This window comes from Coturnix japonica, chromosome 11 (assembly GCF_001577835.2).
Source record: "Coturnix japonica isolate 7356 chromosome 11, Coturnix japonica 2.1, whole genome shotgun sequence".
In the NCBI taxonomy this organism is placed as follows: Eukaryota; Metazoa; Chordata; class Aves; order Galliformes; family Phasianidae; genus Coturnix; species Coturnix japonica.
The window spans coordinates 455,683-483,111 of record NC_029526.1 but is presented as its reverse complement, the minus strand read 5'-3'; the positions used below and the strand labels follow the sequence as shown (position 1 = coordinate 483,111).

Genomic DNA, 27,429 nt, shown 5'->3' with positions numbered 1-27,429 from the left:
CACGTTCCTCCTCCCCCTTCGCTCCTCCTCCTCCTTCAGCTCCGCCCCGCCCCGCCCGCGGCCGCCCGCGCTGCCCGCAGCCCGTGGATGCGCTGAGCGCTCGGGCACGGAGCCGCCGGCCCCGCCGCTGCGGAGCCCGCAGGCCTTTGTTAATCCCCGCGGCTGTCGGCGTTGCGCTGCCCGCAGCTCGGTGCGCCCGGCGGCGGCGGGGGCTGCGCTTTTTTTTTTATCCCCTCCCTTTTTTTTTTTCTTTTTCTTTTCTTTTTTTTTCTTTTTAATTCCATTCAATCCGTTCTCGCCATGGGATGTACCCTGAGCGCCGAGGAGCGGGCCGCCCTGGAGCGCAGCAAGGCCATCGAGAAGAACCTGAAGGAGGACGGCATCAGCGCGGCCAAAGACGTGAAGCTGCTGCTGCTCGGTGAGCCCCGCTCCGCTCCGCGCCCCGCGCCGCCGCGCCCCGCGCTCACCGCTTGTCTCTCTCTGTCCCGCAGGGGCCGGAGAGTCGGGGAAGAGCACCATCGTGAAGCAGATGAAGTGAGTGCCGCGGGGCGCGGGGCGGCGCGGAGGGCCGCGGGCGCCATGTTGTACCCGAGGGCAGCGCCGGGCGGGAGGCGGCGGCCGCTGCTGTTCGGGGCCCCGTGGTGCTGAACGCCGGGATGAGGGCGGCGGGGCGGGCGGTGGGCGGCTGCGGCCGGGACCGGCGCTCGGGAGGAGGAGGAGGAGGGAGGGGGAAAAAAGCACGAAATCCGCCCGTAATGCGGATTTAAAGCGAGGCTCGCTGCCACCCAAAGCCCCTTTTACCCGAGATTTGAGCCTTTTAATTAATGAGAGGCGAACTTGGCCGCCGGTCGCCAATTATGTTGAAAACGGGTTATTAAAAAGGGGAAAGGAAAAACACGCGACCCAACGCGCCCTGAAAAATCAGCCCTGCCTTCATGCAGCACCTCCCTGACAGCTGTGCCGGGCCCCAATGGGAGTGGGCTGACATGGCTGCCCCACACCGTGCCCCCAGCACACAGTGATCCCAGCACGTGGCCAGGCGGTGCTTCCAGGGGGAGAGCCAGCGGGGCTGTGGGAGAGCATAATGAGGGGTGGGAGAGCCTGTAGAGGTGTGGGAGAGCCAACAGAGGTGTGGGAGAGTCAACAGAGATGTAGGAGAGTCAACAGAGATGTAGGAGAGCCTACAGAGATTTGGGAGAGCCTTGTAGAGATGTGGGAGAGCCAACAGAGGTGTGGGAGGGCCTTTAGAGATCTGGGAGAGCATATAGAGATGTGGGAGAGTCAGTGGTGGTGTGAGAGAGACAACAGAAGTATGGAAGAGCCATTGGAGATGTGAGAGAACCTATAGAGATGTAGGACATCATATAGAGGTGTGGGAGAGTGTACAGAAGAGTGGGAGAGTCAACGGGGGTGTGGGGAGCTCAATGGAGGCATGGGGATCCAACGGAGGCATGAGAGAGCCAGCAGAGGCACAGGGAGCTAATGGAGGTGCGGGGAAGCCAGTGAAGGTGCAGGGAACCAACGGAGGTGTGGAGGTGCAGAATTACTCCATTCCCTTTTCTTCCCTTTAATTAAAGCCCATCCAGCCGCAGCCTCCCACTGGAACGAGCAGGCGCCATAGCTGTGCATTGGGGCTGGGTGTCACGGTGGTAGAGGCACGGAGCGGTTCTTGTTTCCCGATAGGGAAGGAGCCGGTGTCTGGGAGGGGCCGTGGGGCGGGCGGTGTGCCCGATGTGCCCGGTGTGCCCGGTGTGCCCGGTGTGCCCGGTGTGCCCGTAGCCATCCGCAGTCCCTCCGCGCTGTCCCTCGGGCGCGGCGTGGCGCGGCTTTCAGGCGGTTCTCGTGGTGGACAGCGCCCAGCGGGGACTCGAACCGCGGGGAGCGCAGCGCTCGTCTCCTCCCTCGGCGCTCGGCTGCCTTCGGAGAGCGCTCGGGGGCGGTCGGGGGGGAGCCGAGCAGGCTCGGAAATAGCCGAAGGGGCTCGGGCGCCGCTCGCCAACCCTCGGGCGTGGGCTCGCCGCGGGCCCGCAGCCCGGCGCGGTGCCGTGATTGTACGGGGAACAGCACATCTCCTGTAGCGGGGGGGTCCCAGAGGACCGAACCACCGTCCCCGCCCGAGGCAGCGTTCTTCCCATAGAGCTGCAGGGCTGTGGGAGCGAGCAGCCTCGCCCTCGGTGCCGTTCCATCCGCCTCTCCCGCTGCTATCGGTGTGCAAAGGCTCCGAGGCCCCGTCAAAGGGCATTTGGGGATGTGGGGCCGGGAGGATCGGTTTGGTTTGCACTTGTTTGTATGTGAAAGGTGGATCGGGAGAGGAACTGCTGCAGATGAACACCACTAAATTATTTAATCTCTAGGAATGGCTTCTGCAGGAGCGTGCTGGAATGGCGGGCGATGCTTTGGTGGAAGGAGAGGCTGTGGCTGCCACTGGAACAGCGACAGCGCTGTGGGTGAAGGGGCAGCTGTGGCCATGGTGCCTTACACAACCACGCACGGGCTCCTGTGCCGCGGGGACCAGAGCTCTTGTTGTTTAAACGAACTGGTTCCAGATAAAAGCCGGCTGGCTGGGCTATATTAGTAGAGTGAGGGCTGAAAAACACCCTGTTGTAGGTCTATATGTTGAAGGGAGCAGCCCTAATGTGGCACACGGCAGCCTGCAGCCTTGTGCCTGAGGATGCGGAGCTGGCTGCCATGCTGGGAGCTCCGGGCGAGCAGTGGGGCTGGGTGGGGACGCGGCAGCAGCCGGGGGGAGCCGGCACCGCAGGGGAAACCAATGCTTCTGAAAATGAATTTAAATATAATGCAGGCATTAGCATTTCACCTGGTCAAGCTCCATTACACGGGGCTTGCTGAGAACCTAATGAATTCTTAATAAAGATGAAATTGCGCGTTCATTAGATTTTGATGAAAGAGACCGCTGCTTTATTTTTTGTAGTGCTGTGTTATTGGTGCGCCTCCAGATAATAAATCTCATCCCCGTGAATGGCTACAGCAGGTTCACACTTGGCTGTCGCCTCATGAAGGAGCACAGGAATGTGCTAAGACAAAGGAGGGGAGAGCAAGCGTTGTTCACAGAGAGCTGAGAAGAGGCGGTGTGCTGCTGGTTAGTGCTAGAGATACTGGGTAGGGGGAAGAGCTGGCAGGTAGAAACTGCAGCACCTGGAGAGTTTAGGGAGCCTGGGATTTGGGGCTGATCAGCGCTTGGAGGTGCCTTTCAGTGGGTGGGGAGCAGCTTTTACCTGGCAAATCTGGGGCTCCTTTGAAGATCCCAGTCAGAGGGTGAGTGATTCAAGGGAAATTTGCCTTCCTCTCCCATCACCCGATCTCTGCAAGCTTGCTTTGATGTAGGACTGCAATGATTGTCAACATTTTTAAAGATCTTGTATCTTGAAATAAACATTGAGGACAGGCAGGATTTGGAATATATGATTTCATTTTCTGGATTATCTGGGTGGTAGCTTTGAGGTGAGACTTGTTATTAGTGTATGGGACTCTGCAGGGAATTACAACTCCGGTGAATGTGCTAGTTCATCAGTCAGCCCCAGCCCAGGACAACACCAGCATCTCAGCCTGTTACCATTCAGCAGAATACTCAGATGAATGCAGTGTTCCAGCGGTGAGCAGGGAGGAACTATTCCCTGAACACCGGGGAATTCAGCGTTTAAATGCTAATGCACAGCGGCTGAGTTGGCTGGCATGGCTTCAGAACCAAGGTCCGGCCACTTGCTTACGCCAGCTGGTTGGTGAGCCAGGGCAGTGTTCCTCCTTCCCAAACGACCAGTTAGTGGTGGCTGCAGCACTCAGGAGGATGCAGAGCTTCACGTGTCTACAGCAAAACTCCTGGGTTTTGGGGGTATATGTATATTTTTGTCTCTTGCTTCCAGCCCCCGACATAATCCTCAATGGTCACATCTCATTTCCCCAGCAGTGCTGGCAGTACCCCACTCATGGGCATCTTTGCAATTCCTTTCTTTTTGTTTGCATTTAAGTTGCACCAAGGATGGGAGTATGTAATCAGGAGAAAAATCAGACGAGGGTACAATGTCTTTATCTGCTATCTTCTTCCCAACAGCCATCAGTCCCAATAGCCTGCTGATATATTGTTTTGACCTTTATCAAAGAGCCCCTCAAAACAGCTCCAGGCTCTACTTGCTCTCCATGTAACTGAATTACTGGTAATCTAATGAACTTCTTCGGAGTGAGAAACAGTCCCCACCCACTGGTTTACAGCCCGTCTCAGCAATCTGATGGTAAATGCCATCAAAACCCAACGATGTGCTGTGAACACCCACTTGGGGCCTTGCTCTTTGCTGTGTGTCTGTGGCTCAACCCTCAGCGAATTTGTGCCTTCAGCCCCTTCCCAGATGCTTTTATCATCCCTGGGTGCTGTTGGTGCCACTTCCCATGCCCTATAATGGTGCAGCACCCTCTGAACTGTGCAGAAATAAGGGCTGGGTCAGAGGAAAGTGAGGTTGCTTTGGCCTGTAGTTGCAAAGGATTAATTGTGTTTTCGGCACTTTTCCCCCTTCCTTTCGGATTATGGTGCTTATACGCCAAACGGCCAGCAATCATAGTTCATTTCCTTGTACTTTAGGCTCTTATTATTAGGCTGAGAAATTTCAGAGAAAGGCAGTAACTATATTAGCAGGCAAGACAGAATACATTTTAAGTTTGGGTTTTTTATTTCTCCTTGACAGTTCTTAATTTGTTTCTTGTATAAGAAACTCATAGCAGTAAAAATATCTCTCAGTGACAACAGTGAGCTGCATAGCTTCTCCTCTTTCAACCTACTTTCAAAGCCTGAAAAGAAATTTGCCTGTCATATTCTGACATGACACATCTAGTCCTGTTGGAAATGTTTTAGCAAGCTAACAAGATGAAAGCCGTTCTTTTAATGAACTCTGAAGAAAGAGACAAATCTGCACAAATGTAACGGGGGATGTCTTCTTTTATGTTTGGCTTGGCTAACCCAGAAGTTGTAAGAAATATTAGGTTGTGTCATGGCAATTGGAAAATGGTGGTGCTTCTTCTCCTCAGTTCATTCTCTTCCATGCAGTCTGGCATGCAGCTTCACATCATAGACTCATAGAACCACACAATGGCCTGGGTTGAAAAGGACCATAGTGATCATTGAGTTTGAACTCTCCTGCTATGTGCAGGGTCTCCAACCAGCAGCCCAGGCTGCCCAGAGCCACATCCAGCCTGGCCTTGAATGCCTGCAGGGATGGGGCATCCACAGCCTCCTTGGGCCACATCTAACAAGGGTTCTCTAGTGTGATTTCCTGGGGAACATCAACAAAATGGGGGAGGAGAGGAGCGGAAAAGAGACAAATTGATGAAGGTAGAGGTGCTTTGTTGGCTATTCTGCTTGACCTGGTCAAGAGAAAGTGTGAAATGAAGAAAAGATTCACATTAGTCAAGTCAAGAGCAGGCTGCGGTCACCTGGAGAGTAAGAGCCAGGCAGTGAATGAAGCCTTATGGAATCATCAGGAGTTGCCCATGTGAGAGCTGGTTTTCTTCAGCCGTGTTGCAGAATCACATCCTACCCCAGGGAGCGTTAAACTCCCCAGGTTTCTCCTGGGTTTGCAAGACAAGAAGTCCTCACCGACTGCTTAAGCTGGTGGGTCTGCCACCAGAAAACCTGGTGCAAGGGAAGAGATCAGGGGATTTTCTGTAGAGCCTAAAATTGCTTCTGTGAGACCTGGACTCACATAGTGACCGAGTGATTCTGTTTCAGGGATCCTTTGCATTTCTCTCTGCTTTGTTTTTGAAAGAAAACTTCCATATCTTCTGTCCTTAGTTTAGCCTATTGATTGGGCACAATAAAAAACAGTCCAAAAGAAGATAAGGAAACCTAATAAATCTCAATTGCTGAGTTGTTTTTACAGCCTGATTCCTTTTCCTTTTTAAAAAAAAATCACATTATTATTATTATTTTGCATTAGCGAGACTAAAACCAGCGATCTCACTTATGTTAAGTCAACTTGAATGGCCTGACGTGACCACATTCTTCCTATAGTGATGTCTGTCCAATGTCCAACTGCCAGGAGATCTGTTGAATTTCAAGTGTTTGCATGGCGTTTGGTGGGATTCTAGAGATGATTAAGCTTCATTCACAGGAATGAAAACTGGAAACAAGAAGGTCTGGAAATTACGTCTTAAAAAAAAAAAAGGCACCTTAAAACCCATAGTCATTTTTTTTTTCACCCCATAAATTCTTTGGTTTCATCCATAGTGGGAAATACAAATGATATTTTGCCATGGTTTCCTAATGCTAAAGAAACGTTCCGCCATATATAAAAATCACCCCAAACTGTTAATTGAATTATTCTCGTTTTATTTTCAAGGCCATTCATGCGAATGACAGATGCAGGGAGGCTGGAGGATTACAGTCCTGATTATGGGATGCTGTTTGCATTCTGCCTAAAATCAGAAGATGCAAAAGGCTGAAAAATGCTTCTGGATAACGCAAAGCAAAGAAACAGATTCGTTCCTAGAGCTGAGCAAAAGGGAGAAAAAAGCCCTTTAATCCAAAGCTCAGTCGTTTTCTGTTTATAGTGATGATATAATAAAACTTTTGATGGAGGCATTTCTTAGCTTCCCAATAGAAATGCTGATCTCCCGCCGCTTTCAAGTTAATTGAGAAAACTGAGGAGCACGGGGAATTGTGTAGTAAGCTGACATCCCATCTGTTTGCAGATTGCTAATCAATAGCAGTTTTGACATTGAAAGAGAAGTGCTATAAGTGCTTTGTTTTCCTTTATTCCCGGGCACATCCTGCTCTGCTTGGTCACCAAAAATTGCATCGGTGCATCACAGAATCATTAAGGTTGGAGAAAGACCTCTAAGATCATCTGGTCCACCCACCACCAATATTGCCCACTAGCCACATCCTTCAGTGCCATATCCACCCTTTTCTTGAACACCTTCAGGGACAGTGACTCACTGCCTCCCTGGGCAGCTGTGCCAGTGGTCCAGTGTTCTTTCTGAGGAGATATTCTTCCTAATAACCAACCTAAGAGAGCAGAGCTTTCATTGACATTAAAAAGTTTAAAGATCTGAAAAAAAAAACCAACAGTTAGAGGAAGAACAAACATGCTAACAGAGGGTGCTGCCCAAACCTGGGAAGTTTGGTGGCTCTCAGTGGTCCCCCTTGGTGCAGAAATCCAGTTTGGTGGTCATTGCAGGAGCTGCTTTTGGAGAAGGTTTGGGTGGCAGCCATCCCGTAACTGCCTGATGCTAGACTTGGAGGAGTCTGTGAATAGTTACTGGAAGAGAATGGGTGGTACTGTGGAAAATACCACTTAAATAATAAAACACGCCATGTTAGCAGAGGTTGGTGATTTGTCCTCTCCATGCAAGAGATGACTGGAGGTAGGAGCTCCACTTCCACAGCTCCCGGCTGCAGCACACAGGAAGGGCTGTGCACACAAAATGGCTGTTGGGTGTGATGATCCAGATGGTAAATAAGAGGTTTTGCTGCTGGTGGGTGAGAGCATAGAATCATTGAATTGCGTAGGTTGGAGGGGACCTCAGATACCATCTATTTCCACCCCCCTGCTGTGGGCTAGTGGTCAGCTGCTGGATTGAGTTACACAGGAGATGTGCTGGTGTCCATCGTGCAGGGGCTCCTTTTCAGTGTCAGGTGAGACATCCTGTCTCATTGCTGACAAATTCCAGAGCCTTCATCCTCACACTCTGTGAGCATCACTGGGATGGAAGGAAATCACCGTGATGAACGTACACCTCACATCGTCACTATCACCCATCACCCATTGGTGATTAATTGTTTATCCAAATTGGACAAACTTTTCCACATGAATGAGGAGATATTTACTTAACAAAGCAGAAAGCTCCTGGTGGCACGATTTGTTTCCCTCAATTTAGCTGTAGGATATGTTTTTATTTTCCTGATTTCCAGCTCAACAAAATCTCCATATACTGCATCCACTTTTTGCCTCCAAGGTGGGTCCTGCCTCAGTTTACATTGGAAACCCAATGCTACTCTGTGCATGTCTGAGGCATTCAAATAGAGCAGTGCGTATCTGGGATATTAAACACACGTGCTTGGTAGGAGTTCCCTGTGTTTGTGGGGCCTTGTCTTGCAGTGATGGGAGTGGGGCAGGAGGGGTTAAGGCTGGTGCTGGCACTGGGGGATCTGGATGGAAGAAGTACTGGGAGGGAGACCATACATGGGAAAGAATCAGTGGTAATTTTCATGCAGTTCAGTAAATAATTCAGAATCCGAGGTTAACTTATCTACTTTCTTGTTTATCTGCATTTTCTGTTTTCAGATACTTTCAAGAAATGTTTGTTTCTCAATCATTCTTGCGTAAACAACAAATTATAATGTCTTTTCTACAAGACAGAGCATGAAAATTGATTATTACACTGGTACTTTTAGTTCTGATCGCAGAGATCAGATGGTTCTGTTTTTTCCCATCTGTGGTCAAACCTGCAGATATTCAGGATTAGCTTTACATTCAGTAAAGCCTGCATAAGGCTTTGAAACAACATTTTGGAGTATGATTGTAAAGTGTAGAAAAACCTTAAAGAGTGCCCATAACAGTGGTACCAGCCCAGCCAGCCCTGTATGCTGAAGCTCCCTCATAATATAAATGCACAGAAGCTACTGCTCGCTGCCGCTGGCAGCGGGGCCACAGGACTTGTGGCACTGCCAAATGAGAGCTGCTGCTAATCTGGAGGTAGTTAGATGTAGCTCATGTTTCATTCACGCTCAGGTCCCAAACCTCAGGACAATTGAATTTTCTAACAATGTGCACATCAGCATCAATGGGCGTGAGCAGATCTGCGTTATTGCTCGCAGGCAGACGTGTGTATACTTGGGTTTGCTGAGGGCTGAGCTCAGGTTCATCTCTGCTGGGCTGACTGCTGCCCAGTTTTAGTGCCCTCCTGTATGTGCAGTCTCTGTCCATGTATTCATTCCTTCGGCTCTTATAAAATACAGAGCAAAAAGAAACAATTCCTTTTGTCACGGCCTTCTTTGTGCATCCTTTGTTTCCATCTTGACTCAAGTTCTCTCGGGTACCAGCTTTCAAATTTATTTCTGTTGCAGTTGTTTGCACTGTTACCATAGCAAGAGAAGTCTGGTTCTAGGAGGTTCTCATAACTCAGCAGGACAAGGACCTGGGCAGCCTGTTCAAGCTGAGGCAGTAGCTCTGCTCTGGGCAACAACCTCTTAAGTTTGACAAGAAAGCCCCCATTAATCTCTTATTCAAGATTCCCAACTTCTGCTTCACTGAAGGACTGAGTCTCCATTTGGAAACCAGCTGAGGGCCAGTCATAAGCAATGTTAACCACAGATAGTCTTGAGAATACACAACGGGATAGGCCCAGCTGGATGGGAGGAATTGGTTTCTGGTTTCAATTTGCACTACACTGCCTTGTTTCCTTGCTCCTAGTTGTTGCTGCCTTGGATTCTGAAATCCCAAGCAGGGATTTGATTAACATCTCTTTTTGCTAGTGACAGAGGTTCAAGTCATTTCTGCCTGTCCCTGCTTGTTCTGAACCCAGGGGCCATTTCTGTTGTATAGTGGTGCAGCAAATCCAGCCCCAGCACTGGTCTGGGCTAATATAACATTAACCCAGGAGGCGGCAGCAGGACTTGCCCATCAAGCGCTCTCAGTAAGGCTCTGCCACGCTGCACGCTGAGGTGTGAGATCACACTGTAAGATTCAGTCACTCTTGGCTGCTTCTCTGCATGGGGCTTCATTTTTTGAAGTTAAATCAGTCACTTTCAAAGACTTTGAGAAGTCGTTTTGAGAAGTCCTTTATCGTTTACCATTCCAGTGATTGGTTTTGTTTTTTTTCCCCACGGCAGCCTTACGTTCTCCTGTTGGTTCCTGTAACACAGTGCAAATCTTCCACTGGCTCTACATTTCTGTGGGTTTTTTAAACAAACGTCCTGTGACCCTCCATGCAGAGAAAAGCAAAGTACAGCAGTTTGTCACTGTGTCAGCGTGGTTGGACCTCCTCTTATGCTTGTGGAGGTCAAATCCATTTTATCTGGTTATGCTTTTTCAATTTACATTTCTAATGCAATGCTCAGGTTTGCTTCACACTAGAATGAACTCTGTGGTTTCATAACAAGCCTTCGCTGTCCTGGGATTTGGATACTCCTCTCTTTTATTTCTCCTCAGCCTTAGACAGAATCTGTGTAATTTATAAGGTAAGTTTCCTCCACTGGACAGCCAGAACGCTGTGAAATCCTGTTATACAAGTGGCAAGCAATATTTTCAAGTTTTGTTTTACCAGGAGCAGATTTTAAAGCCTCTTGGTGTTCTGCAGGGACTAATCAGCTCACAGCTTCAGTGAGACACGTTTTGTGCTCTTCCCCTAAGTAAACCAGGCTGGAAAGTCCTTCTTGTGAAAGGTCTTTGTCACGTTTGTAGCCTTACAAGAGCTTCAGAGGAATCTGCCACATGGCTGCGAGGTCAGCTTTCAGTATAAGTCCTGCATTTCCTCTCTTCCTTAGAAGAGTCCTCTATTTCCCAGGAAGATGCTGTGTGTTAAGAAACTTAGCAAATACCAAAACCCACACCAGCCAGTTTTAGAAGCCCCAGCTGCCTTTGTATGTGAATGAACCACCTCTCCCATTGCCTTTTCCACCAGTGATCTCCATGCTCCAGCTAAATTCTTTCATTTTTTCCCTGGGAAAATTAAGGTCCCGAGTACTTGGTTTGTTGACCTGTGCCATCATTTATTACCAAACAGGAGAGAAGTGACCAGCTGGCACTGCCAGTGGCAGCAAGAATGTAGTGCTGACAGCAGGAAGCTTACCAGAGGCAGAAAGTGGCACAGCCTGAAAGCAGGAGTCACGAGAGGAATCACGACCAAGCTCAGGCTCTGGGTAACAAAATGAGGTTGTTTCCTAAGCAGCAGAAGAGTGACAGCATCTTGGTACAGCAGTGCACAGACTGGACACTGACACCTCCGTGTGAACCTTGCTCAGAGCAAGTACCAAGAATAAGTAGATCAGAGCTGTCAGAGCTGGTAAGAAAGGCAGAAGCTGGCAGGAGAAATGGTGACCCCCCATTCACAGTGTTAAATGTGCCTGCTAGGATTTGATAGTAAGGGAATGCCAACAAGATAGATTCTGATAAGCCCCCTTTTCGTAGGAAGTCTTGGAATCTAATTTCCAAACTGAAAGGACACAAAACTCTGCAAGCTAAAAGACAAAATGTTACCGTATGTCTTTCCTAAAATACATCCTTCCATAAGCAGCACAAAAGCACAGAGTAAAGGGAGAGGAGTTGCCGCAATTCAGATTCAGTTACAACCAAATCTTCTCTAACCTCTGATTTATTGTCTCCTAGAAGATTTCCTCAATATAAATTGTAGTGGTCTGAACTGCAGTGAAGAGGCACCGGACCATTTGCACAAAGCTGATGCAGTAAATACCCAACAGCAGAGTATATAAAAATGAGTGCAAATGTGCACAGAAACAAAATCAGATCTTACATCCAGAGGCAAAATCACTCTTAATTTTAGTGGCCGAAGTGCTGTACTCTTTCACTTAGTAGTGTAACACACCCTTGATGTCAGGTTATGTCAGGTTGATAGAGCATCACTGTCAAAGGATGTGTCAAACTTTCCGTAATGGATTGAGTGCCATGTGTAGGAGCAAGGAAGGTGGATATTCAAATGAGAATGTTTATTTCTCCTGAATGCTCTTTGGATAAAGAGCCAGGAATTCCGGGTCCAAGAACTGATTGATGGAAGTTGACCTTGATGTGCACAAAATGGTAAACAGCTTCAGAATAATGAATTCCAAGCAGAAATTGCACTAGTCAGTGATGGAGTAAATCAACAAAAGGTCATTTTATCCAGTTCTGTCCTAATGCAGAACTCTTTGTGCACTGCTTGTTTGAATACTTCTCCTATGTAAGCATAGGTTGCTGAAGATACCATGCAGCAGCAGTTCTGGTTTCAGGAAAAGATTTCTGCTACCAGCTCCATCCTGATATCTATATCTAAACCTATAGAACTGACTGAGAATTCAGCAGGGGCTGAAGTTGGACGTAAATGCCATCTCTTATAGCTGCCAAGCACATCAGCCATCCTTTTTATTTTATGACACTTGAGTTCTTGAGTAGAGCACTATTTCAAGATTCTTCTCTGTTTGCAGACTCTGAACATTTCAAAACTAGACTATGAATTAATTATGACCATACAACTGCAATTGTCATAGCAAGAAACTGAAGGTCTGTTGTCAAAAAGCCTTCAAACAGCTGACACAGACCTGGTAATTCCCTATTTCTAATCCTTTTACTTCACATGTAGACACTCTAGAGGAAAACTAGTGAAGAGCTCACAACATTTCATCAACTTCTCAACCACTTCACTAAGTTTTCTCTTGTGGTAATGAGGGACATGGTTTAGTGAGGAAATGTTGGCAGTAGATGGACAGTTGGACTGGATGATCCTGGAGGTATTTTCCAACCTTGGTGATTCTGTGGTTCTGTGACCCTTGCTCACGTATTTCTCAGTGCTTCATGTGATGTAAATAGCACCAAGATTTTCACAATTGTACATCTGTCTCAACTGCAGTGTTTAGCATCTAATAGATTTCACATTGAATACCCTTATCTTGAATTTTTACTCTGACATTTCCTTTTGCTTCTTGTAATCACTTCCCACCACAGAACTTCTAATAACAACATCAGCTGCTGGACTAGGAATACAAACCGGTGCATCTCTGAGCTAACCTGTATCTTTCCAAGCTTTTCTAACCAAACTTTGGAAGAGGAGCTGTGAGGCTTTCCTTTTACCATCCTGAAGATTTCCAGTGCAAAAGAGGCTGTCCTCGGCCAGAAAGATTGCGGTGGTGGAAAATGAGTCATAAATACACATCACGCGATGTTTTCCCATACAACAGAAATCTCAGCAGAGGCTGGTCTTCCAACCTGAGCCTCAGAGAAGCTGTGTGAATCCACAGTACAAAAATTAACTTCCCCCCAGAGCTGCTTCTTCCAGCTGAGCATCTTTAAGAATGGGCAGCACCAGCAGGAGGAGGAAGGCTGCCTTTGTAGCTGGCTCCAAGTGATTATTTTTAAACAGCACTTGTACCATTAATGCTATTTCTGAGTCCTGGCTGGCCAGGCTCAGCAAAAAAAGCTGCATGCGGCTCTGTGTCCTCTATTGACAAGTGTGTAGCTCCGCAGTCCTCTGAATTTTGCTGCAGGTTTCAGAGAGAGCAGTGCAGTTAATAAAGCAGCAGGTCTTTCTGAAAAGTAGCCTTCAAGCTTCACAGAACAAGCACTGGTGTTATTTGGCCTCTTGGTGGTATTCTAAAAGTAGAAGATGCCCAAGAACTCCCAGTATCTGCAGCTGGTGCTTGCCAGAAATGCTTGCTTGATATTTCTGGATGAGTGGAGAGCAGGGGAGGGGAGGGGGAAGGCCTCGGAGGGGAAACAGCTGAGGAGATACAAATGAAAATTCAATTAAACAGAAGACATGGAAGATTCAAAGCAGCACTGACGCTCTGCTCAGGGCTGCTGCTGCTGCTTGATATCAACACAAAATGTAACAAATGAAGAAGGCAACAGTGAAGAAAACAAACGACCACCCTGGAAGGAGCTTAATTACACGACCAGGAAGATAAAAGCATTCAAATAAGACACTTTTTTTTTTTTTTTTTTTTTTTTTTTTTACATTTTTTTTTTTTTTTTTTTTAGGCTTGTAAAAAATGCAACCAGAATGTTAGATCTTGTGTTTGTAACCATTCCAAAACTTGTCTGGTGTGAGAGAATTTCTTTCCTAAAGGTCTGAGTTTGCCAACTGGAAGGCTTGAAATGGATGATTAATATGATCCTCTACTGCTTTCCACCCTGTGTAGCCATCAAAATGATGTTCAGTGGGTTTACTAAAATCAGAATGGTGGCATTTTGCACTTGTCTTACCTTCTGCCTTCTGTAACACTGTAGTGTGGATTGTAGAAAGTGGCCCATCTTGGTTGTTCTGGTTGCTGCTGCTTCATGTTTTGTGGGAGAGGTGAATAAATACTGGGTGTAATGAGCTGCCATCACTTTGAAGAAGTTGAGTGGTCTTCTCTGTTAAGATAAGCTGTTACTCCTGTAGAAAACGGTTGACATCAGTTTGTTGCAGCTTTGTTTTGCTATTTGCCAGCTGTGTGAGGAGCTTGTTCAGCACAACTGGTCATTCCAATAGCTTGATTTGTCCCGTAAGTATTTTGCTTCTTTTGGTATGTCACTACAATCACCTTGAAAAGCCTGCTCATATAATTGAAAGCAATCTTAAGCTTCCATGTAGCATCAGGGATTGGGTTTGCAGGCAGGTACCTGATTCACCAGCCTGTGTCTGATGGATGGGGTGGAACCTACTGCAGAAGATAGTGGGTGCTGCTGGGTTGGACCACCCGGTGCTGAGACTCGGTGATCTTTGAGACTGCTTGCAAATGGAAACCAGTTTTCTTGGAAGGGAGAAGCTTTCTGATGCCATCTATTCAGTTCCTTGTTCTTAGTTATCTTAGCTGATACTGTCTTTATGCTAAGTCAGTCACGATGAATGGCATTTAAAGCATTCAGACCTAAGTCATTACATTATCACATTCAGGCCAGGCTTTAAGTAAAAGAGATTTGGCTTGTTCTTTTACTTGGCCCTTTCCCAAATATTCTGCCATTATAATGGAGGATTATCTGTGCTGGTGGTTTTCTTCATTTCCATTAGACAAAATCTCCCTGGGCACAGCCAGGGCAGCCCGTGGTGGCAGGAGGAGCTTGTCCATGTGCTCGCTTTGTCAGCTGGCAGAGCAGAGCCTGACACCCCCTGACACTGCGGGGCTGTCTAGGGGCTGTTGCTGTGTCAGTGTGTGGAACACATTGTTTTCCAGAGGGAGGAGAATTGGCCCTTTATTGACCAGGAGATGCTGGGCAGTATGGTCACTGAGCTGGTGCTTGATGATAGAGCTGGCTGGTGACAGCCTTTGTGGGCTTATCTGTTCCTTTGGTCTGCATCTTTTGTAGGGGCTGAGGTGGGGCTCCATCCTTCCCAACCCCTCTGCCTTTCCTAGCAAAAGCACAGGGATGGAAACAAAGGGGCTCTTCATTTTCAGACCTGGGGATCTCCATAAGACCCCGTCACTGGGGTGTATCATGTACTTCTAGAAATGTACTCTTAATTCGGGGGTCTTCTTCAGTTGGTTTGCAGACCACAATCTGTCCCTGCTGCTCTGGTGGGCAGGGTTGTGGGGTTGCACTGCCCTGCACAAACAGGGTGGGCTGCTGACGGGTGTTTGCAGCACAGCTCGGTGATCTCTTCCCCAGCTCATCTTGCAGTGAAGCTCCATGCAGGCAGTGCCACAATCGGCCCCCAGGACCAAGCATTCTTTGCAGGCCATATTTCAGAGTGAGGTTTTAATGCATGCATTGTTTATGCCTGAGACTAAATTCAGGTCGCTGTCTCCCTTGTGTGGGTGCTCAGGTGGTTCAGGTCTTTGGGTGCTCCCAGTTCATCGTTTAAGGAGTTCTGTAAATGCATATTTGCAGGGTGGTGACGCACTGGAACAGGTTGCCCAAGGAGGCTGTGGATGCGCCATCCCTGCAGGCATTCAAGGCCAGGCTGGATGTGGCTCTGGGCAGCCTGGGCTGCTGGTTGGCGACCTTGCACATAGCAGGGGGTTGGAGCTGGATGAGCACTGTGGTCTTTTTCAACCCTGGCCATTCTATGATTCTGTGATACTATAATTCTATCATTCTATCATTTGATGTGTGAAGTCCTTAGAAGCCTATTAGATAAATAAGCCATTCTACAGATACCTAAAAGAATTTCATTTGGCATTAAACTTTCCATCTCCAGTTGTTTTCTTACATCTTTTAAGCTAATCTGTCTGGGGTTACTACACAGCATAGAATCACAGAATCACTGAGACTGGAAAAGACCACTAAGATCATCAGTTCTGCCCATCAGCCCATCATGCCACAGGGAGACAGAGCTCTTATCACAGCTGGGGAAGGCTAACAAGCCATTTTTTGTGTCTGTATAGAAAAAATGAAGGCATCTAGGCTGGTGCATGCATGGAGGGATGGGAGAGGAATCCTATCCCCAGCAGCAGTGTGATGGTGCATGGTGGTTCTTGCAGGGTCTGCTACGATGGAGCTGTGCTGCACAGAGCTGCTCCAGTTCCAGCAAAGCCAGGCTGGGCCCCAGCATCTCGTTGGGTTCTTTAGGTATCAAGGAAGATTTGACCCGAAGGTGCCGCTGGATTACTTGCTGGCTTTGTTCTGATCAAATTTGCTTTGTTACTGTAAGAGTGAATGTGATGCATATGAAACACAGGGCCGTGAGCCAGTGTAAAGGGATAAGATAATGAACTTTGCTGGAGCCTTTTACAGTCTCTGTATTAGAGCAGTTATTGGAAGGCACTAATTCCTCTCTGCTGATTATTGACTTTTAAATGAATCCCCATACACCCTCCAACAGCAAAACTTAAGGATTTTCAAGGCTCAGTAGAACCAAGACCTCTCCAATTATTTTCACTGTTACTATTGTTTTTGGATTTCAAAGCAGAGTTTTCTACTATGAGTTCCCCACTGTTTGATCACAAAAGTGAGCCAGGGAAATTGTTATTTTTCATTCCGAGCCTTTTGTGCTTTTTATTTTCGTAATTCACGTGAGGCGACTTTGCTGGTCATTAGCTGACTTTGGGAAGCGAGCTTCCTTTGTTGGGCGATAGCAGGAAAACATCAAATGTCTGGTTCCATGGGAGTAATTTGCTCTTGAAATAAAGCAAGCGTTGATAAGTTGCAACCCTTAGCTATGTTTGTCCTAGTAAATAAACATCACCAAGGGCTGAGCACAAATGCTCGTTGTTTTGCCCCGTTTAGCTATTCTGAGATTGTGTCAGGCTAACAAAATGTCCTCCATATTGCATCTCCTCATTCTATCACTTGCTCGTGTAGCAGATGAGGTGTGTTTCTGCACACCTAGCTCAGGGTGGATGTTGTTGTTGTTGATCAGCACAGCAAATAGCCCTGGAAAGGCATCCTATTAGAACAGAGAAATGTGTGCTTTTAATGGTTTTCTACCAGCAAATGATTTGCCTCTGTAGTGTGGAAGGGGAAATTTGCTTGGAGGTGACTGGAGACCCAGCCAAACACGATGGGGACGTTTGTTCCACTTCAAGCAGGGGTGCACTACTAATTTGGGTGACATGGCAAGATGAGATGGTAGAATTAGGTTATGGAACTTCATAGTGGTGGAGGGAGGCTGTCCTCCACACAAAACTGTCCTGTGGAAATTAGGAAGGGAGCAGGACAGCTCTATTACTGTGATTAACTGGGGGTTTTGCTGGAACACACACAAGCTGTATGTCAGTCAAGATCCCCTTGCGCCAAGAGCTGTATTTCCAGCACAGAAAGGTGGTTCCCGCTGCACAGAAGTGTATGTTCTGGCTGATGCTCCCATCTCTTTCCGAATAGCCAGATTAACAAACTCATGCCTTCAGCAGCAGAAACAGTGAGTTCCAGCTCCAGGTAGCTTTGTCTCATGGGTCAGCCCTAGTCTGGCTCCTCTGGTGTGTGGGAAGACTGCAAGAATTGTAGAATCATAAAATCATAGAATCATTTGACTTGGAAGGTGTCTTTAAAGGTCATCTAGTCCAACTTGCTTGCAGCAAACAGGGACAGATAAAAATAGGATCTCTCTTCTGTCCCTCCCTCATGGTTTCATGACTCCTCCAGGAGCGCAGTGCTTTCAAGGCTTCAACTGTCTAAGAAAATGCAATATTTCTGCAGGAGGGGGAGCAGGACTGTGCTTATTGTCTGGGCTTATTGACCAGGTACAATGGCTGGATTAACACTGAGGAGCAGACACTTTTTTAATTGCTTTCTGTAGCGCAGCTGGAGAGGTGTGAACACGAGCTGAGGTTCCAGACCCAGCTTTTGGTGCTTCCCCCTCCATTGCCACTGAAAAGCAGCAACAGAGAGATCAGATCCCTGGCATAGACACCTGGCAGAGATCAGCTCAGTACAGCATCTTACCAGAGCTTCAGCATAAGATTCTCCAGTTTAGGCCAAATTCAGAAGCGACTCTAAAGATGGTTTAGATGCACGTCAGAAAGAAATTGGTCAGAAAATGGCTGTTGGGTGGGTGTGAATAACACGGCACAGCATAACTTGCAACACTCAGTGGGAGAGTGAAATTGGTTTAAGTGAGAAAAGCTTCCACGGATTTGGGGTGGGGGCGGATGTAGAACTACAAGCTCTGAAAATGGCCTGTTTCTCAGAGGAAAAGGACAAAGCAGGAAGAGGTTCCTAGGAACACAGCCCCCCCAGCAGCTCAAATAGGGGACTCTGAAGTTAGCCCTGGGGCTGCAGTTCACTGGTGGAGGAAGCAGCGTGTAGTGCCTGTTGCACTGTGGTAGGGACACAGAACTGCTGGAGTACCAAGAGAATGTGGAGCTCAGCTTTTGCGTGGATGTCTTTTAGGTCAGAGTCAGCTGAGACACTTTGATTTGTATTCCTGGTGATTGTGCACAGGCACTAATTGGCCCAAGAAGCAAGGGAGCTTTGTTGCTCTTGTAGTTTAATGAGGAAAAATATTGTGTAATGTGATGATTATTTTCTAATAAAAAAACCAAAACCAAACACCAGAGGAACGTAGTGTGAAAGAAAACCTGTGACTGAACAAGGACTGGATTTTTAATTAATATTTCCTTCTGTTACTCACTTGCTCTGCTCTATAACTAATTATTAACCGTAATCATGACCCTGATGTTATATAAATATTATTTAAATTAATGTTTAATCGTGGAATTATAGAACTGTTTTAGTTGGAAGAGGCCTTTACAGGCCATGTAGTCCAACCTGCAGTGAACAGGGGTGCCTACAGCTCTGTCAGGTGCTCAGGACCTGCCCCAGCTCTGTGTCCCTATACTCCATTTTGTTTAAGATTGTCTATATATGTCTCTTAATATGCAAAGCTTTTTGTCCTAGATTTATTTTTACTCACATTCACAGTCATGTTTAAACTGGCAGGACTGATCAAAGACTAAAATGATTCATATTTGCAGGACTGGGGTCTTTAATGCCCTTTTCTTGAGTATTGGCAAACCATTGCTTATGTGTTTATACATAAATGCAGTACAGCATCTGTGGGAGAGCCCATGTCAGCGTTCTGGGCAGCAAGGCAGGGACCAGATCCTAACCACCAGTCCTTGTTTCCCAAAACAAGGTTGGATATTAGGTTGGATATTGGGAATAATTACAGCATTGAGGCAGTAGCTGAGTAGCTGTCACTTTTATAGACCTGTTTGCAAAGCTGAGCCTGAGAAACGTGGAGTAGGATACCCAACACACTACCGCGTTTTAAACAAATCAGAAGCAATAGTGTCAGTGATCCCTGCAGTGGGAGATCAGGTTGATCTCTATCACAGACTTGATTAGAAGAACAAGTTGGTGCTTCCCTGTTTGTCATGGCCACTTACTTTCTAGGGAAATACTCAGTGTGACCCTCTGCTGCCTTTGGGTCTTGGGGGGAATAAATGTGATTGACTGAGCTTTCACACTGCATACTGCTGTGGAGCCATGGTTGGCTTGAGAACCCCTTAGCTGATTAGCTGCTGGATTCTAAGTAACAAAAAAAAAAACCCTGATCCCTCTTTGAAGCATAATCTAAGCATACATTATTTGAAATGAAGAAGAAGCAGCATTGCTGATCTTATAACAGATATAAGGTGTTAGGCATTTCAGTTTGATGACCAGAATTCAGTTAGTGAATGTAACTGGACCTTTACTTTAGAAAATAGTCATGTATATTAATCAATTCCAGCCTGGATTCCTCTTTAAAAAAAATAAGTGGTAGTGATAGGATTCTGTGGCTCTACTCTCCTAATTTGGTACCTGCTGTGCTCAGAAGGCACTGCAGGGTGCTTGAGCCTCCTCTTGCAGGGCTCTCCGTGCCTCTTGGGCTTGCCTTAAAGCCCTGCTGTCACAGGACTTTGTGAATCCTCAATTCCAGGGGTTGGGGGAAAAAAATCTCATCCTCTGTAGCAGCACAATAAGTTGAAGGTAAATCCATAAACCGTAAAAATCCCAACATAATTTGAAAGGAGTGTGTGTTCATTATACTTTTAAAAAAGAGACTACAAATGCAGTTCTGATATGCTTCGAGGCAGCAATTTCATACCTGTCAGACTCTTCAGCACATGAAAATTTTCAAAATATCTAATGGTCGGTATTCTTCTCTTCCCCATCTTTTGTACATAGTGTTGCCTTTGATGGCACTGCATGGTCGTTATGTGTCTCATCCCTCCCTGAAAGCCTTTGCCCTCAGCTGGCACAGGTCCCGGGGAAAAGGGCTCCGCTGGGTAATCCTGCTCAAGGCCAGAGGCTCTTTGCTGCCTTGATTTGCAGGTTGCAAAACTGGAGCTTTGGCCTTAAAATCAGCAGACTGGAGCTGCATCCCCCCACCGGAGCAGGGCCATTGCATAAGCACGTAGCAGTTGTGGACAGGCATCTTTTGAGGTTGCTCTTTCAGAGGATTATTTCTTCCCTGTAGCCTTTAAATTGCTAAAAAGGGGGTAGTGCCTGCCAACAAAATTGATTTAAGAAAGAAGGGAGGAGAAGGAGAAGAAACACCATCCCCTTTGCTGGCATTTCATATGGAGCTGCCTTTGAAGAGACAGAGCTGGGGACGGGGCTGTTACACTCACAGAACGGGCAATCTGACGCCCTACGTTCTTAGCAACAATACAGTATTTACCTTATAACATTGCAGAAGTGTTAATTATCCAGTTCCAGCGATAGAAATAGCTATTTACTGAGGCTCGTTGCTTTCCCAAAAGAACAGAGTCTGGATTCCCAGTGGAACCATTCATCAGCATGTGGACAATGACTCTGCTGCGGGGCTTTCAGAGCAGCAACAAAGAGTTCTTCAGCTCTGTGCCACGGAGCTGACTCCTGCTATGGTACAGATCTGACAAAGGGAAAAGGAAACAGAGTCAATTGCTAACACACATTTCTCTTTCTGTGGCATATTTCTTCCTCTGTACTTCTCACAGTGCTACAAAAGAGGCAAGTGGCGTTGCCTGCATTTAACAGAGGGGGAAGCTGAGGTGTGGGAAGGGAAAGCGATGCGTGCAGACTTTGGTGGCTGCTGACAGTCAGAACAAGGAGCAGGAGCACTGCCCAAGACATAATTCCCTGGAGCACCCATTTGTTCACCTGTCCATAGTGAGAGCCAGTGCGAGCATATTTCCATCTGCTTGAGTTGTGGGTTGTAGCAGAGGGGGAAATACAGAGGGTAATGCAGAATTGGACGCACCTATTTTTATACCCTCCCAGCATCTACTTTCTTCCTCCACTGCTATGTTGGGTACATCGGGGATAGGCTACACACATGCTAATACGCTGTACTTTGGGCTTCATGCATATACATGCAAACCAGGCTGCAGTTTCACTTCATGAAGCCTAGGTAGGCTGGAAGGTCTCTTCCAACCCAACTGTTCTGTGATTCAGTGATTGATGGGGTCAGGAAGCCCACTTGGAGGCTCAGGTGGTGACACTAGGTTGTCATGCTGTTAGATGTAGATGTGCTTTGGTGTGCAGGGTGGGCAACTCTGCAGCACTGTGTGCATCATAGATTCTGGAAATCTGTGAAAACCATTTATTTGAGCACCTAAATATTTCGAATCTTGTTGGGATATTTCCCCATATTCCCTGCAGTGAAAGGTTTTGGGAAGGTTTGCATCTTGCAGATCTGCTTTCTCATGGCTGGTGGGGGCTGAATGGAGAAAACATGATTTCAGCCCAAGGAGTTTGCAGTTGTACCCCTTCTGTTTTTGGATGGGTTTGATGTGCTGGATATATCGTTCATCCTAAAAACTCCTTTATGACAAAGCCGTGAGAGCTTTCAGAGCCTTTCCTCACAAATCAACTTAACTCCCCTGTTTTCTTCCAAGGACTAACACAGAGAGCAGAGCTGCGGGTTCTGCTCGCACCATTCCCTCCTGCCTTTTGTCACAGTTTCCGTGTCCTGCAGATTATCTGTGCAGGGAAGGTCTCTGTGTGAGCTTGGGCTGTGCTCTGGATCCTGGCTGCCTTCTCCAGGTTCTGCGATGCAGATTTGGAGGCTTAGCAGGCAGAAGGTGTGAGATTCCAGCCCAAGGGATGGGTGGGAAGAGAGGAGCAGTTCTGTCTCAGGGCTCACTCTACAATGCTGCTTCCCTCTGTGCTCAGAGATGGTCCCTGGGGGCACGGCACATCAAGGCAGCTGAATCTGGGAGTTCTGAGATCAACATCAATAGGAACAGAACCATTTCTGTTCACCGAGACTCCCTTCTTGCACCTATCAATGTAAATGCATGGAGCACCACCAACCTCAGCAGTGTTTCTTTGGAGGGTGAAGCCGGGGATAGCCACATGCTGCAGCCCGGGGCTGAAGGTTTACGCAGTTTGATCTCCTTGCAAGGATCGCTGTAAGTGACTCAGCTCTCAATCTGTTTAGACCAACTTCATGGGCTGGAGTAGAAATTTATCCTGTGTAACTCTTCATCCCCCGGGTTATGCCTGGAAAGCAGAGCCATCTGTGAACACTTTATTGTCACAAGTGATAGTTTAACTGCAAAACCTCCTTAGCACCACTCAGTTAAGCATTTCATCACTGAAGGCAAGGCTGTGCTCTGCAGGGCTTTCCTGCACTGCCGTGTTATTGCCTTGCTGCTGCAGACCACATTTTATTCACAGCACCCTTAACTGAGCTGCTTCCCAACACAGCTCACAGGACAGGAGCAACAGCTCTGCAAAGCCACTGCAAGGGGAGTTCCCCACTTTCCCCAGCTCACATCACTGTGGGCCTTTGCATTTGAGGTGTGATGAATGTGAGCCAGTCCCTGTGAGCCCCACGTCACAGAGGTGATGGTGTTAACTGCCCCCCAGGCATCCAGGGCAGCCCTGTGCTGGTTGTGACACTGAGTGGTGACAGCCACTGTCCTGCACATCCATAATGCTCACACTCTGCTCCTGCATTGCATGGGAAAGTAAATCTTTGTATTTTCCTACCTGACTTCTCTTTCTCCCATATAATCTCCACTTATTGTCTCCACTTAGATCATTTTCTCAGCCTGATTTCTGTAAACAGCAATCTCTCCCTCCTCCCCTATTCTAGACTGTTTTGTTCATTTAAAACCTGCCCTCTATTGTTCCACGCATTCGGGATTGTTAGTATTTTTCCTCCTTAGCAGCTTTTTTCCCTGATCTCCCCCTCCCTGTCTCCCTTAGGTCGAGTTCGGCCCCCATTCGCAGCTCCTCATCCTCCTGCAGCCTGCCTTCCAAATGCTGACAAGAGTGTTTTGGATGATGACTGACTGACAGACAAACACCAGTCTCAAATAGCCTGAACACCACGTTACTAATAGCTTTATTCTTGTCCACGCTGTTAGCAAAAGATCCCTCAAAAGGGATAGGCCATATTTTTAGCCAATCTTTAACTCAGCTTCTAAAAAAGTGCTGAGCTCATCTGTCTCGTTCCCTGGATGCACTTTCCCAAAACAGCTTTTTAGGGGAGTGCTTTTAAGTTTGAACTGTTAGGAATGCACGGTAACAACCCTGGATGTGAATTTCCTTCCAACACCTGGCAGTGCTGCATGGGGTGGCAGAAGGAGCTCCCCTGCAGCTTTGCAGCATTTCTGTTCCCATGACCTGCACCAAAGGAACCAAATGGGGTGAAATTTGGACCCCACCTAAAATAAGGACTTGGTGCACAGAGCCAGGACTTCATTGGCAGTCACAGGCAGCACCAAATTCCTGTCTTGATTATTTCAATATATCTCGAAGGAGATAAAATTTAGAACAGCTTAAGGAAGATAAATATGGATGTTTCAGCTCCATGGTCGGGTGTGCATGACCTTGCCTTCCTCCTCTCCTATTGGTCTTACGACAAGCCAGATTAAGGGGTGATCTCTTCCAAACAGTCTTCGGTTTGTTAAGCTTGTAAAGAACAGCAAGGGAGGAAACCACTGCAGGATGGATAAAGCTTAGAAACGTGGTCTGGGTTTTCCCTTTGATGTGCCTGTGAGGAACACATCGCCGTTAATGGGGCTAATTCATTGTGCAGTGTTCCTCTCCTGCTTCTCTCTGCAGTCCCTCTGCCAGCCCAGTCACTCTGATCCATCCCCTGCTGCTCACCAAGGCCACCGCAGCCCCCAGACCCAGCCTGGGGTCCTGGTCACCCTGTGTTGCCTGCCTTGGGGCAGCCAGGCTCCAGCCAAGCCAATAGCATTTCACTCTGCCTTCTTCCAGCACTTGGTGTCAACACATCCTCTGCCTGAGCAGCACGGGATGGCAGGCAGTGTGTTCAGCACGAGGCTGTGCTCGCTGCTCTTAAGGCTGGAAGGAAGCCAGCATCACCAAGGGTGAGGGGCTGATGTGCTGTTGGCTTGGTCGGGATTTTTTCCCCTGCTTCCTCACTGGCAGCACAAACTAAAAAGACTTTTGCAGTGGCAGCATTAGAAGCTGCTGCGTTTGAAGTGCTCTCATTCATTTGGAAGGGATCAGTTGTTTATGGCAAGGCAGTGCTGAAGCAATTATTACCATGCAAATGGAGATGTACACCTTCGTCTTTTATTGAATACCGGTGAAGATCAGCGCAGAGGGAAAACAGTGCAGCCATTAGCTTAGAAAACAAAGGGTTTACAGAAGTGAATGTTGCTGTACCATCACTTAGTAATGAGGGACAATTTGCAAGTAACATTATGAACAACGCCATGTAAGAGCATGAGGTGGGCTCACACACCCCTCTTGTTTTCACTGGTTTTCAGTATGAGATGTTTTCCCTGACATGACCTGTGCTAAAAATACAGCATCCAAAGCAGCTCCACTGAGATAGCCAAGGAAAAAACGATGAGGTAAAGTTCAAAAACAAATACAAAGGTGCTGCATCTGAGAAGTTGGATTGTCCCAGAGCTTCAGTTGTCCCATGTGGGTGTAAGCGTGTTAAGCCAGGTTCTTATTTAGGCAGGTACACTCTGTGCCACCAGGTATCTTGCAGAAACAGATGCAACACTTTGGAGCCCTGAATCCTGACCTCAATGAACATCGCAGAGTTCTTTACAGTCAGGGCGGTGAGGCAGTGGCACAGGCTGCACACAGAGCTGGTGCTGCCCCATCCCTGCACACAGCCAAGGTCAGGGAACGGGGCTCTGAGCACTGATGGAGCTGTGGGTGTCTCTGCTCAGTGGAGCTGGATGGTTTTGAAGGGTCCCTTCCAACTCAACCCATTCTATGAAATGAAGGTCACAGGAGCTCTAGCATCCCATTGCTGTGAAATACCTTTCATCCACTCTTTTGCACATGTGAAGCAGAGCAGACAACCTTCCCACATACAGTCTGCTTTGGGGTACACATCCATTATGTAGAGGGTGGTGAGCTGTGCCTGCTGGTTGCACAAACTGCTGGGATGAGGTTTCCTTTCCAAAACGAGGCGTCTTTTCTGCCACGACAGCTTTTTTTCTGTTCCTTTGGCAGTTCCAGCTGGGTGTGAGAAATCCAGATGCCCAGCTGCAGACTTTAAGACGTTGTTTTAGGACAAGACCTGTCAGGAGCAATGAGGCATTTGATGGCAACTCGCTTGTGCCGTGACTGTCACATGTGCACACGAGAGGCTATGTTTGCCTTTGTGCACACTGTCCTTTCTGTATCTGGAAAAAGCAAGAGCCAGCGCAGTGCTTTCCTTTGGCCATTCAGCACTGAGTGTACCAATAATAGCACAGTCACACACACAGGGTTTAGGGGACAGGACTGCGTTCTTCTCAAGGGAAGAGGCCCCAGCACACTGGGGACAGTGCTGCTGCCCACATGATAAACAGCAGAGTGATGGTTCTCAGCAAGTTTCTCCCCCTGTTGTTTTCCCAAGTGTTTTCTAAGCTTGCTGCACATCCACCAACACTCAAGTTCTCCTTGAACTCCTGAACCCGCCCTGTTGGAGTGGGTGCTAAATCAGGCAGGGCAAGCCAAGGCAACTCCAATTCAGCTGACGGCAATTGAGCTTCTGGAAAATAATGGACAAACGTTCTGCATGTAGACAATGGTGCTGGAAGGGTGGCAGAATGCTCCCGCTCTGCCACCGGCCCACAGAGTGCCCGTATTCAAGTAGGACATTTTAATAACATCCTTCACGGACAAATGTTTTGCTTGGAAGCCTTCTTTCCTCCTTGCACTCAGACAATTGTCAGCGAAGGGACTCGCGGGGAACAAAATGGAATTAAATCTATTGAGAAAATTAGAACATTCTGCCTTTCTTTCTTTCTGAGCTGGATTCATTACTGGCGGGGCTGTAATCGGAGTGGTGTTTTTTCTGCCTGAAGCACCCTCCCACTCTCACCTCTTAACTGCAGTGCTGCCATTCTCACTGATAAACAGGGTCTCCCTGTATGGGCCGTAGCTCCCAGCTGAAGGCAGAGCTGCTGGCAGGGAAAACAAACACACGTGTCTCAGGGCCTGAGCCAGCTCGTGGCGTGGGCTCACCTCAAGCACTGGGTGCAAACCCACAGGAGGAGGGCATGAAGCTGTTAGAGAGCATCCTAAGGAGGGCTGTGAGATGGGGAAAGGCTCCAGGGGGTAGAGTCACAGAATAGCCCAATAGAAACATAGAATACCCCAACAGGATCTTGAATATCCTACTAGGATCGTAGAATACCCCATATTGGGTTAGATTCTACAGTTTTATTTGTGTAGTCATAGAATCATCATAGCATCACAGAACAGCCTGTGTTGAAAAGACCCCCAGTTCCAGCCCCCTGCTGTGTGCAGGGTCACCAACCAGCAGCCCAGGCTGCCCAGAGCCACATCCAGCCTGGCCGCGAATGCCTGCAGGGATGGGGCATCCACAGCCTCCTTGGGCAACATGTTCCAGTGCGTCACCACCCTCGGGGTGAAAAACTTCCTCCTAATACCCAACGTAAACCTCCCCTGTCTCAGTTTAAATCCATTCCCCTTTGTCCTATCGCTGTCCCCAAGATTATTGCAGAATTTCATTTATGTATGCTCTGGTTACCAGGGCTGTGCCACCATCGCTCCCTCTGGACCCACTCTGGTTCATTCCCGTGGTGTGTTTATGTTCGTTTCAGCCCAGACATATCTGCTTTCTGTGCTCTGTGATTCTTTTTGCAGCAGCAGGTTTGCAGGGGTTTATAAAGCAATGAATTCCTGTATGAACTAGATGGAAGGATTCAGACTGCCCAAGACAACAGGCAAAAGGAACAGGCTAGTGAGGGACACCAAGGAATAAGCCATGGCAAACACTGATGTTCACACTGCAAGAATAAGGTAGTGAGTAAAATAGTGCAATTGGCATTTGAAAGAAAAATAAACCAGAAATGTATAGTGTTGACATACGAAACTATGGGTGAGGGTACAGGAGAGATGTGGGTTGCATGATTGCGCTTTTAAAATAAAG

General features: G+C 47.5%; 1 protein-coding gene across 2 annotated transcripts in view; it reads left to right on the top strand.

The window, feature by feature from the left end:
* Positions 1–36: 36 nt before the first annotated feature.
* GNAO1 (G protein subunit alpha o1) overlaps positions 37–27,429 on the top strand; it is a 115,295-nt gene continuing 87,902 nt past the window's right edge. Inside the window, exons 1-2 of one of the 2 annotated variants that reach the window (XM_015873858.2) lie at positions 37–418; positions 492–534. In XM_015873858.2, the coding sequence (XP_015729344.1) occupies positions 301–418; positions 492–534 (161 nt within the window). In that variant the 5' untranslated portion in view covers positions 37–300. The remainder of the gene's footprint in view (positions 419–491; positions 535–27,429) is intronic. The other variant, XM_015873859.2, reaches the window with a different exon arrangement.